The sequence below is a fragment of the Podarcis melisellensis genome (genome assembly GCF_964234715.1).
Source record: "Podarcis melisellensis genome assembly, chromosome: 10".
Lineage (NCBI taxonomy): Eukaryota > Metazoa > Chordata > Lepidosauria > Squamata > Lacertidae > Podarcis > Podarcis melisellensis.
In genome coordinates, this window is record NC_138542.1 from 72,863,968 (window position 1) to 72,876,778 (window position 12,811).

Genomic DNA, 12,811 nt, shown 5'->3' on the forward strand with positions numbered 1-12,811 from the left:
GCGACATGTAGTCCACCTTGTGGGGTACTTTTTCCACCATTGGTCCCTACCCTGCACTCAGCTCTCACCTGTGGCTTCCAGAAGCTGCCAGAATGCAACAGAGGCAACGATCCAAGCAACAGCTTCAACGGGCCGGCTAAACCAGGTGAGGATACCTGATGGGTCTCAAACGCTTGGTGAGTTGGGGAATTCTGGTGCAGGTGAAGGCAGACCCTGGTGGATGGAGAGGAGGAGAACAACAGTGAATCCCACAGTCAAGAAGGCAGATTCCACCCATGCTGCAGAGGAAAGTGAAGGGCAGATGTGATTGTTAACCGGGGAAGGAAGCCCATCGAGAAGGAAAGCACTGATCCTAAACCTTCACTGCCTTGTGAGTTATCTTCAGGAGAAGAGAAGGCTATGGGGGGAAACCTACACAAATCTAGAATGGACTCTGTAAGATGGTTGGATGGTGTCCTGCACACCTCCTTCCAGCAACTCCGATGGCCCCTTGAAAGCTAATGAAAGTCTTGGGCCTGGAGCTTTTGGAGGTGAAGGACCAGGAAAGCTTCTGCCACCATTATCCTTCCAATTGGGATTCAGACCTCATCATGGGACGGAAACTGCCCTGGTTGCGCTGCTTGATGATCTCCGATGGGCTAGAGACCAAGGGGGGGAAAGCTCTTTTCTGGTTCTGCTGGATCTCTCAGCGGCTTTGGAGACCTTTGGCCATGGTGTCCTTCTGGACCCTCTAGGGGAGCTGGGGGCACAGCTGTGCAGTGGTTCCCCTCCTTCCTCCTGGGCCATGTCCAGAAAGTGGTGTTGGGGGAAACTTCCAGGTTGGTGCCTCCAGTAATGGCGGAATTCCTCTGATCGGGAGGAATTTGCCCCGTGGGAATCTGGGTCTGGCCGCCACGGCGAAGGCAGAGACCCGCAAAAAATCACAGGCGGGAGAAGCCTGTGAGCGTGGGATTCGGCGGGCACCCTTTGCGCCTCCCCTATGTCGCGTATTCCACGTGGCGCTTTCAGCGAAACACTAAGAGTTCCAGGTTTTTCCAGTGCAGTCTTTTTTAATGTGAGCTATATACAGGCATTTACAAAAGAAACAGTCCATACAGAGTACTTACAAACGAATACTCTCCACCACAGCACCACCACACTACAGCACAACCACCACACCCACTGTTAAACACGCTTTCCTTTTAAAACAGGTGATAGCCAATCACACTAATCACACTCCTGCTGAGTCACTCTGACCCAGCAGAGTATTGCATCATCCTGTTGAAGCCTGCAGACTTATCCAGTATCCTGCGAATCCCAACACTCCTCCTTAAGTCAAAGGCTTGAGACCTAATAATTCTCTTAAGTCTCGAAATTTAGGAGCATCCAAACATTTTGTATACAAATCTGCCACATTACATTTCGTGTTACAGTGCTGTACCTTTAACACATTTCTTTCCAAAGCATTTTTCACATTTCCATATCTTATAGCAATATGTTTACTCTTGCTTTTAAAGTTCTGTTGGTTGGCAAGCTGTTGTGCAGCCATGTTGTCACTTAGCACAGTGATTGGCATTTCAGAAGGTATTCCAAGCTCTTTTGTTAGGCAAGCAAACCATTCTATTTGTGATACACATTCGCTTATGGCTGAGTACTCTGCTTCACAAGTAGTTGTGGCAACAAATGTTTGTTTCTGGGATTTCCACTGAACCAGGGCATTTCCAATATATACGGCATAGCCAGTGGTAGACTTTCCATTTTCTCTGTCCCCCCGGCTGGCATCAGCATATGCATACACTTGCTGATCATATCCTGTATCCAGCACCAGTTTGTAATCTTTTGTGCCTTTCAGATACCTTAGGATTCTTTTAAGTGCTACCCAATCTCTCTGAGCCGGGTCTGCACTTCTTTGGCTTAACATGTGCACTGCCAATGTTATGTCGGGTCTTGTCCAACAACTTAAATATAACAGAGAACCCAACAGAGAATGAAATGCTGTTGCATTCTCACATTTTTGTCCTTCTGGTTCATTTTTGTACTGGGTAGTTATGGGGGTGTCAACCTCATTTGCCCTCTCCATTCCATATGTCTTCAGCAACTTTTTGATTTTTTCCTTCTGACTCAGAGAGTAGACACCCTCTTCATTTCTCTGAACCTCTACTCCTAAGTAATTCTGAATCTCTCCCAAATACTTCAGTTTGTATTTGTTACCTAGGCTGTTTATAAACCAAGACACTTGCTTTTGTGCAGTTGTTATTAGACAGATATCGTCAACATACAAAAGTAAATAAGAAACACTTCCTTGCACCATTGCTGAATATAAACAGGAATCAGCCAGGCTTTGTTTGAATCCCATCTTTTTCAAAGTTGTGTCTATGCATTCATGCCATAGACGTGCACTTTGGTGTAAACCGTATAGTGCCCTTTGCAGTTTTAACACCATGCTGTCTTTTTCCAGCTCATAACCTGGTATTTGCTGTAAATACACCTCGGCGTCAATAGGAGCATTTAAATACGCTGAGGCAACATCAAAATGATTAACTCTTAACCCTCTCAGACTTGCCATTGCTAAAACTGATTTTACTGACTCTCCTGTGTGAGTGTCTGAGGGCCCTACTCCTTCCTGCCACTCATCATCTGGCCCAGGGCGGGGCCTGAAGCCTCACAGGGACTGCTGCGCTCTGCTGCCCAGGAGGACTCTCCTGTGTGAGTGTCTGAGGGCCCTGCCCCTTCCTGCCACTCACCATCTGTCCTGGGCGGGGCCTGAAGCCTCACAGGGACTGCTGCGCTCCGCTGCCCAGGAGGACTCTCCTGTGTGAGTGTCTGAGGGCCCTGCTTTTTCCTGCCACTCACCATCTGGCCTGGGCGGGGCCTGACAGGCCTCACTAGGACAGTTACTGTTACTGCTGGAGGCGTGCAGAGTGCTTTTAAAATGTTTTTAAAAATTTATTTTGAATTTTTTGTATGGGGGGTGGGGGTGGGATGGATGTTTATTGGGCCTCGGAATTTGTTTGATTTTATGTTTTTGTAATTTTTATTTTTTTTTGTTTGTATTGTTTTATTTGTGTGTGTTTTTGTTAAGGTGTTATTTTGTTCTTAAGGGGAGGGGTCAGGGCTGCTGGGGAGTAGGTCACAGCTGACAAAATGGCTGGGACATGTTCCACAGGGGGGAATGCACTGGGACAACTGATCTTAGTGATCATGGGTAGGAGGAGGAGTTACGCTAAGACCAGACCATGTCGTTACAGAGGAGGCAGGTTTAGTCGCTGTCTGAGGACTATCCCTGCCTCCGGGTCTGGTCCTGACAGGATGGATACTAGAATCAGCAAGGGATACCCACATGACCTGAAAGTGTTGCTGTGCAATGCCAGGTCAATGATTCATAAGACCACTGCCATCCATGACTTGATCATGGATGGAGGACTTGACCTGGCATGTGTAACAGAGACTTGGTTGGATGAAGCAGATGGGCCTGTCCTTGCCGCTGCTTGTCCACCAGGTTTCTCTTACGCACAGCAGCCCAGGTCATGTGGGCGGGGAGGGGGGGTTGCAGTGATTTTTAGGAAGTCATTAGTTTGCACCAGGCGTTCTATTGGGAAGACCCAATTTTCCGAGTGGATGTTCTGGAAGTTGGGCAATAGGGGCAGTACAGGATTCCTTTTGGTGTACCGACCTCCCCGCTGCACCAAGGATTCCCTGCCCGAGCTGCTTCAGGTCGTGGCGGATGTTCTCCTGGAGACACCTAGCTTGGTTGTCCTGGGGGATTTTAACATCCATGCCGACACGACCTTACAAGGGGCCGCTCGGGACTTTGTGGAAAGCATGGCCTCCATGGGGCTGTCCCTGAATAAGTCTGGCCCAACCCATAGTCGCGGACATGCCTTGGACCTGGTGTTTACCTCTATGGATGTTGGTGATCTGACACTAAGTAAAAGCGAAACGAAAGAAGTGCCATGGTCAGATCACTTCCTTGTGCAACTGGACTTCTCTGCGACCCATCCCCTCTGCAGGGAGGTGGGACCGATTCGGATGGTCTGCCCCCACCACTTAATGGATCCAAATGGTTTCCAGAGAGTGGTAGGGGATGCTTTATCCCATGTTGATGGCCTTTCAGCCGATTCCCTGGTGGCCCACTGGAATGTGGAGTTAACCAGGGCTATTGACTGTTTGGCTCCGAAGAGCCCTCTCCGATTGCATGGGGCCCAGATAGCCCCGTGGTTTTCCACGGATCTGAGGGCAATGAAACAATCGTTGAGACGGCTAGAGCGCCGGTGGCGGATAACTCATTCCGAATCTGACTGGACACAGGTTAGAGCTCAACGTCGAGCCTACCAAGTGGTGATAGCGACGGCGAAGAAGACTTTCTTCACCGCCTCTATTGCATCTGCAGAAAACAGCAGCAGGAGACTTTTTCAGGTGGTTCACAATTTAGCGGAACCACCTGCAACATCGCGGCCCAGTACGGGCCACATGTTCTCCTGCAATGATTTTGCAAAGTTTTTTGCAGATAAAATCGCTCAGATTCGGGAAGAAGTAGACTCCACCGTGGGAGCAGGGCCGGGGCGGGAGAGTGCTAGAGTCCTGTCTAGTCAAGTTGTGTGGGATCAATTCCAATCTGTTACCTCCGAGGATGTGGACAAGCTGCTTGGACGAGTGAAGCCAACCACCTGTCTCCTGGATCCTTGCCCATCCAGGCTTATAAAAGCTAGCCGGGAAGGACTGGGCGATGGGCTTTGTGGGGTGGTGAATGCTTCCCTCCGTGAGGGAGCCTTCCCAGACCCGCTGAAAGAGGCGGTTATTAAACCGCTTCTTTAAAAACCATCTTTAGATGCGGCCATGATGGCCAATTATCGCCCAGTCTCAAACCTTCCATTCTTGGGCAAGGTGATTGAGCGAGTGGTTGCTGAACAAATCCAGGCACGCCTGGAAGAAGCGGACCATTTGGATCCCTTCCAGTCGGGATTCAGGCCTCATCATGGGACTGAAACTGCCTTGGTCGCACTGGTTGATGATCTCCGGCGGGCTAGGGACAAAGGTGAGAGCTGTTTCCTAGTTCTGCTGGATCTCTCAGCGGCGTTTGATACCATCGACCATAGCATCCTTCTGGACCGTCTTGAGGGGCTGGGAGCTGGGGGCACTGTCATACAGTGGTTCCACTCCTTCCTCCTGGGCCGTGTTTCAGAAAGTGGTGGTGGGGGATGAGTGTTCAGACCCCTGGGCTCTCACTTGTGGGGTGCCTCAGGGTTCTGTCCTCTCCCCCATGCTTTTCAACATTTACATGCAGCCACTGGGAGAGATCATCAGGAGGTTTGGGCTGGGTGTTCATCAGTATGCAGATGATACCCAGCTCTACCTCTCTTTTAAATCAGAACCAGTGAAGGCGGTGAAGGTCCTGTGTGAGTGTCTGGAAGCGGTTGGAGGATGGGTGGCGGCTAACAGATTGAGGTTGAATCCTGACAAGACAGAAGTACTGTTTTTGGGGGACAGGAGGCGGGCAGGTGTGGAGGATTCCCTGGTCCTGAATGGGGTAACTGTGCCCCTGAAAGACCAGGTGCGCAGCCTGGGACTCATTTTGGACTCACAGCTGTCCATGGAGGCACAGGTCAAATCTGTATCCAGGGCAGCTGTTTACCAGCTCCATCTGGTACGTAGGCTGAGACTCTATCTGCCTGCAGACTGTCTCGCCAGAGTGGTACATGCTCTGGTTATCTCCCGCTTGGACTACTGCAATGCACTCTACGTGGGGCTACCTTTGAAGGTGACCTGGAAACTACAACTAATCCAGAATGCGGCAGCTAGACTGGTGACTGGGAGCGGCCGCCAAGACCATATAACACCGGTCTTGAAAGACCTACATTGGCTCCCAGTACATTTCCGAGCACAATTCAAAGTGTTGGTGCTGACCTTTAAAGCCCTAAATGGCCTCGGTCCAGTATATCTGAAGGAGCATCTCCTCCCTCATCGTTCTGCCCGGACACTGAGGTCCAGCTCCGAGAGCCTTCTGGCAGTTCCCTCACTGCGAGAGGCCAACCACTGGCACTCATCTTTGAGAATTCCTGGAGAACAGGCGAAGTCCCGGCAGACTGGAGGAGGGCAAATGTTGTCCCTATTTTCAAAAAGGGAAAAAGAGAGGACCCAAATAATTACCGCCCAGTCAGTCTGACATCAATACCAGGGAAGATTCTGGAGCAGATCATTAAGCAAACAGTCTGTGAGCACCTAGAAAGGAATGCTGTGATCACCAATAGTCAGCATGGATTTCTGAAAAATAAGTCATGTCAGACTAACCTGATCTCGTTTTTTGACAGAATTACAAGCCTGGTAGATGAAGGGAACGCAGTGGATGTAGTCTACCTTGATTTCAGCAAGGCATTTGACAAGGTGCCCCATGATATTCTTGTAAAGAAGCTGGTAAAATGCGGACTTGACTATGCTATCACTCAGTGGATTTGTAACTGGCTGACTGACCGAACCCAAAGGGTGCTCGTCAATGGTTCCTCTTCATCCTGGAGAAGAGTGACTAGTGGGGTGCCACAGGGTTCTGTCTTGGGCCCGGTCTTATTCAACATCTTCATCAACGACTTGGATGATGGACTCAAGGGCATCCTGATCCAATTTGCAGATGACACCAAACTGGGAGGGGTGGCTAACACCCCAGAGGACAGGATCACACTTCAAAACGACCTTGACAGATTAGAGAACTGGGCCAAAACAAACAAGATGAATTTTAACAGGGAGAAATGTAAAGTATTGCACTTGGGCAAAAAAAATGAAAGGCACAAATACAAGATGGGTGACACCTGGCTTGAGAGCAGTACATGTGAAAAGGATCTAGGAGTCTTGGTTGACCACAAACTTGACATGAGCCAACAGTGTGACACGGCAGCTAAAAAAGCCAATGCAATTCTGGGCTGCATCAATAGGAGTATAGCATCTAGATCAAGGGAAGTAATAGTGCCACTGTATTCTGCTCTGGTCAGACCTCACCTGGAGTACTGTGTCCAGTTCTGGGCACCACAGTTCAAGAAGGACACTGACAAACTGGAACGTGTCCAGAGGAGGGCAACCAAAATGGTCAAAGGCCTGGAAACGATGCCTTATGAGGAACGGCTAAAGGAGCTGGGCATGCTTAGCCTGGAGAAGAGGAGGTTAAGGGGTGATATGATAGCCATGTTCAAATATATAAAAGGATGTCACATAGAGGAGGGAGAAAGGTTGTTTTCTGCTGCTCCAGAGAAGCGGACACAGAGCAATGGTTCCAAACTACAAGAAAAAAGATTCCACCTAAACATTAGGAGGAACTTCCTGACAGTGAGAGCTGTTCGACAGTGGAATTTGCTGCCAAGGAGTGTGGTGGAGTCTCCTTCTTTGGAGGTCTTTAAGCAGAGGCTTGACGACCATATGTCAGGAGTACTCTGATGGTGTTTCCTGCTTGGCAGGGGGTTGGACTCGATGGCCCTTGTGGTCTCTTCCAACTCTATGATTCTATGAAGTTACAGGGAACCAGGCAGAGGGCCTTCTCGGTAGTGGCGCCCGCCCTGTGGAACGCCCTCCCATCAGATGTCAAAGCGATAAACACCTACCTGACATTCAGAAGACATCTGAAGGCAGCCCTGTTCAGGGAAGTTTTTAATATGTGACATTTTAGTGTATCTTTTATCTTTGTTGGAAGCCGCCCAGAGTGGCTGGGGAAACCCAGCCAGATGGAAGTTTTCTGGCTCAGTTACACAAACCTGGTTTATGGTGGCTGGGAACCCATAACGGTCTGGAGGTTGACCTTTATTACTTATTGCAGACCTCCTTGGTTCATTAATATCACCCCCTGGGCTACCTTCAGGACTGCTTTTGGGGTGGATTGACTCTGGAGATCTACCTCCTCCTGTCCCTGTTGCACTTTCTTCTCTCCCCTGCTTTATGCTAGCAGCTGGAGAAAAATGCTCAACCTTTATCTCCTCCCTTACAGTTTCTCTGGGAGAGCTGCCAATGCTCAGCTTTGTTTCAACTGCCTTACCAGGTATGCTCGGCAGTAAAACTTTTTCTGGCAGCAGGTTTGCATGTATCTTGGGCCAATTTCTTTGCTCATTAAAGCTGGCTGATCGACTATAACTCAAAAGATTTTTATCATCTTCAAACCTGTAGGCTTTCGTACCACTTTCATACCCAAGAAACAGCAACTGCTGTGCCCTTTTCCCACCTTTTCTTCGGTTCTTTACAGGTATGTCAACCCACGCCTTTGTCCCAAAGATTCTCAAATGTTGCAAACTGGGACTTTTGTTATAGAGAATCTTATAGGGTATGTCATCTAGTACCCTTGACCATAAGCGATTCCCAATATAATTTGCGGTCTTAATACTCTCAGCCCAGTACTTAATTGGAAGATTTGCATCTGCTAACAATGCTTTCATTTGTGTCTGCAAGACACCTCCCCTACGCTCTGCTACCCTGTTCTCCTGAGGTGTCGCCACATTGGTAAGCCTATGTTTAATCCCCTGGGAACGCAACCAGTTTCTTAGGGAGCTTGCCATAAACTCTCCTCCCCTGTCTGTCTGAATAGAGCACACCTTTTCGCCACGTTGCCTTTCTACCCTTCTTACCCAGAACTTCAAAGTTTGGGCAACGTCAGACTTTTGCTTCAATGGATAGACCCAGCCAAATCTAGAATAGTCATCTAGTAGGATCAAACAGTACTTGTTATGGGAGACACTTGGTGGAAAAGGACCAGTTACATCAGCATGAATCAACTCCAGTGGTTTTTTGGTTTCTCTCTGGCTTGCTCTTGCTACTGGGCAAGCCCTGCTTTTAACCTCCTTGCAGATATTGCAGTCTAAGTAATTATCACAACTTTTAATTTTTTTCATCCCCCCACACAACTCCAATGTTTTGTTCAGCACCTTATAGCTTGCATGAGCCAGACGCCTGTGCAGGAGATGAATACACATATCATGGGTTGGGACATTTTGCACATTCGCAACCTTAGACTCACACTGCAGTACATACATATTAGCTCTAAGGTTAGCATTTGCCAACACTGCCCCATTTTGCTTTATCGGGCACTGATCTCCCACAAAGTTTACTTCAAAGCCTGCTTTTGCCAAGTCAGGAATGCTCAGGAGATTGTTTGCAAACTAGGCACACACAACACATTCCTGAATGTGTGTCCCAGCTGTGGGAACACAACGTCCCCCTCACAAACCACATTAGCTTTCTGGCCCGTAGCAAGACTTACATGTTTTTTGTTTGAAGCCCTAGCATCAGTTAGCAGTCCTTTTCTTTTACAAAAGGTTTGAGAAACTCCACTGTCCAGAACCCACAGCTCTTCATTTTCTTGACCATCTGCAGACACCCAAGCGGTAGACTCCCTCTGCTGCCTCTTGTGCTTCTGCTGTTTTTGTTGTTTTCTTGGGCAGTCCCACAGCAGATGTCCACTGGACTTGCAGCAAAAACACCTTTTTACTTTGTTGACCACCGGCTGGTCTGCAGCAGCTCCTCCTGGCTGTTTCTCCGGCTCCCGACACCTCTGCTCTTCCCGGCTGTTGTTCCCTCTGGGATGCTCCAACAGCTGGGCTGAGGTCATCTTTCACTCTGCACACCTGTCCTCCTCTGCATACAACCGTCCGGTAACGTATTCCAGAGTCAGCTTATCAGTCTCTACAGACTCGAGGGAGTTGACCAGCATATCATAGCTGCCATCAAGGGAACTCAGGACTATAAAGACTTTGTCCTCTTCCCCCACAGGCCTCCCTCTTAAGGCTAGCTCCTGGAAACAGCCTGTTAGGAATTTTAGGTGGTTTACCAGGGAGTCCCCCGGTTTCTTCCGACACCGGTACAGTCTCCTGGTCAGTGTTATCAGTGAGCCAGCTGTCTTTCGCACATGGACAGCCTTGAGCGCATTCCACGCCTCACTTGCCGTCACCTTATCAGCTACGTAGACTAGCTGGCTGTCGTCCACTCCAAGGATGATCGTAGCCAAAGCTTTCTCATCCTTTTCAAGCTGGGCCTCTACTAGTGCCAGCTTTTCATCGTCGTCCTCATCCTCCTCAGGGGGCTGCGGTGGAGTTTCCACCACCTTCCACAGGCCCTCACGCTTGAGGAAGTGTTGCATGCAGACCGACCAGATGCTATAGTTCATGGCTGTCAGCTTCTCCAGCAACACGCCAGTTCTGGACTGCTCCATCCCTGCAGCTCACCTCCAGCACCCACGGCTAGATAACTGCCACCTGTACTCTTGTGCAGCGGAAGCGTGCTGGGCCCATAACCCTGTCGCGTATTCCCCGCGGCGCTTTCAGCGAAACACTAAGAGTTCCAGATTTTTCCAGTGCAGTCTTTTTTAATGTGAGCTATATACAGGCATTTACAAAAGAAACAGTCCATACAGAGTACTTACAAATGAATACTCACCACCACACTACAGCACAACCACCACACCCACTGTTAAACAGGCTTTCCTTTTAAAACAGGTGATAGCCAATCACACTAATCACACTCCTGCTGAGTCACTCTGACCCAGCAGAGTATTGCATCATCCTGTTGAAGCCTGCAGACTTATCCAGTATCCTGCGAATCCCAACACCCTACTCGCAGGGAAACCCGGTTTCGGGGGTCCGGAGCGACGTGGGGTGAGCAGCGTGGTGCTTTGAATCGTCTGCTTCTTCCACGGAGCAAAGCCACATAGCTGTTGCCGGAGAGCGCTGACTTTTTATTGTGGACAATTTGACTTTAAAGTAATTACCCGCGAGTAGAGCTGAAGCGGGAGAACTGGATTTTTAAACGTTTAATTTGATATCGTAACGGGGAGGTTTAATACAGGAAGTCCGCCTTCCCCTTTTGTAAATAGACTGAAGCAATGAGGCTGCAAGCTGAAGTCTTGGAAAGCCTTTTGTAAAGGACTAAATTTCCATCGGTAAAGAAAATTAACCCCCCCCCTTGGAGGCAGGAGAAGAGGGGGGGAAGTTGTGGACTGAGTATGCCTGCAGGAGAGAGCGAAGAGAGCTAAAATACCGCTGCTCTGACCCTGGAGACGGGCTGCTAGCAGCACTGACGTCTTTTGGAATGTTCATTGACAGCGTTTAGAACGTTCATTGACAGCTAGCTAAATAAGAGGAATACATTGTTTCTACTGTCTCCGGCTGCTTTTAAAAAGGAGTAAAAGTAACTGAAAACTGAAACTAACTTTGGATTGTTTGAACTGTGCTTAAAAGAGGACATTACTGACTAATATAAATAGAAACTGTTTCCCCCTAGTGGAAGCCTCTGAAACTGGTTGCTTTACAAGAGCTGGGCTAGGGGAATTTCCAGCTGCAAGATAAAAAATTGTGAGACTCTGGGATTGACCTTGAATCTTTTAAGTGTTATGGCAAATGGAAAGGGAAAAACAGACCAGTGAACTGCTGGAAAAACATTAAGGTCTGGGAGGACTTGGCAGCAACCCAGGAGAGGCTCAACATCAGGCCTTCTTGCTTCTTCTTCTGCTGCTTCTGCACCAGTACACTCAAAACCAAGAGGAATGTCGACAGAAGAGGCCTTAGCGATTGCATTAAATACAATAAATGATTCACTGGAACAGCTTAACAAGAAAGCAGACGTGACAAATGCGAAAGTGGATGCTGCAACTATTAAAGTGGATGCTGCATCTAGTAAAATCGACTTAAATACAGAAAGTATAAATAATCTGGGACAAAAGGTAAATATCAATACAGAAACCATCCAGAAATTGATACAGGAATCTACTTTGATACGGCAGACTGCGGAGGAAGCCAGGGAGAAAGCCGTTGCTGCTGAATGTAAAGTAACACAACTGGAGAGAGAGAGAGTCCCAGCCCTACAGAGGCAACTTGATGAACATAAGCTGACGCTTGCTATGATTGAACTTAAAGAAAAACAGATGAATCTGAGGATCAGAGCCCTACCTGAATGGGAGAAGGAAAGCTTGACAGACTTTCTCACACAGGAATTTGCTGACTTTTGGGACTTGGACTTGGGTCAAGAAGAGTTTAGAATTGTGAGGGCCTTCAGACTTGGAAGAGGAGGGGGAAAAGAGAAGAATAGAATAAGGGACTGCTTGATCACCCTTCGAACTAAAGAAGAGAGAGACAGAATCTTGGGTTGGCACTATCAGAAGAACCTAGAAGTACAACAGTCAAGAGCGGAAATTTCTAAAGACGTCCCAAAATATCTTTTGGATCTTAGGCCTAACTACGGAGATATTGTTGCCCTGCTGAGAAGAAATAAAATCATCTTTAGGTGGGAATTTCCCCAAGGTCTATCCTTCAGTTTCAAAGGAAGGAAAATAAAAATAAGATCAGTAGAAGATAAAGTAAAGTTTTTGTATAAATACGAAGAAGATCTGCAGAAGGGACTTGGAAAAGAGCCAAGAGCATCGGATAGAAGATCATCAGATAGAGGACTAGAGCAAAGAGCATCGGATAGAAGATCACCAAACAGGGGAATATTGGATATATCAGCATTATCTTTTGGATTGGATCTCCCCGTGAACGTGTCACCACCACCACTAACAGAAGAAGAGCAAGCATTGGGTGCAGTTGGAGGAATATCAGAGTAATTACATGATGGCGTTGCAGGTTTCGAGCTGGAATGTGAATGGATTAAATTCTCCAGAAAAAGGCGGAGAGTCTTTCATTTATTGAAAAAAGAACATTTGGACTTGATTTATTTACAAGAAACACATGTGATAAGGCTACACAGGAAGATACTGTGTAATAAAAGACGGGGCCAAGAATTTTATTACACAGTATCTTCCTGTGTAGCCTTATCACAGTGTAATAAAAGACGGATACTGTGTAATAAAAGACGGGGCCAAGAATTTATCTCATCA

The 12,811-nt window shown here is 47.9% G+C and overlaps 4 protein-coding genes across 8 annotated transcripts in view; 1 reads left to right on the forward strand and 3 right to left on the reverse strand.

Annotated features, from left to right (window-relative positions):
* LOC309378608 (uncharacterized protein) overlaps positions 1–12,811 on the reverse strand; it is a 179,700-nt gene that overhangs the window by 148,043 nt on the left and 18,846 nt on the right. The window lies entirely within an intron of this gene.
* LOC309378787 (uncharacterized protein) overlaps positions 1–12,811 on the reverse strand; it is a 78,129-nt gene that overhangs the window by 59,604 nt on the left and 5,714 nt on the right. The gene's annotated exons all lie outside the window — the stretch shown is intronic.
* Positions 1–12,811, reverse strand: part of LOC309378722 (uncharacterized protein) — a 44,433-nt gene that overhangs the window by 10,822 nt on the left and 20,800 nt on the right. For 4 of the 5 annotated variants that reach the window (XM_081927334.1, XM_081927332.1, XM_081927333.1 and 1 more), the window contains exon 2: positions 69–213. The gene's annotated coding sequence lies outside the window, so the exon portion shown is untranslated. Of the gene's footprint in view, positions 1–50; positions 214–12,811 lie in introns of all 5 variants that reach the window. The other variant, XM_081927331.1, reaches the window with a different exon arrangement.
* Positions 10,610–12,676, forward strand: LOC309378729 (uncharacterized protein). Its single transcript, XM_081927347.1, has 2 exons — positions 10,610–11,358; positions 11,481–12,676. Exons 1-2 carry the CDS (start codon positions 11,337–11,339, stop codon positions 12,536–12,538), a joined length of 1,080 nt encoding a protein of 359 aa, XP_081783473.1. The 5' UTR covers positions 10,610–11,336; the 3' UTR covers positions 12,539–12,676.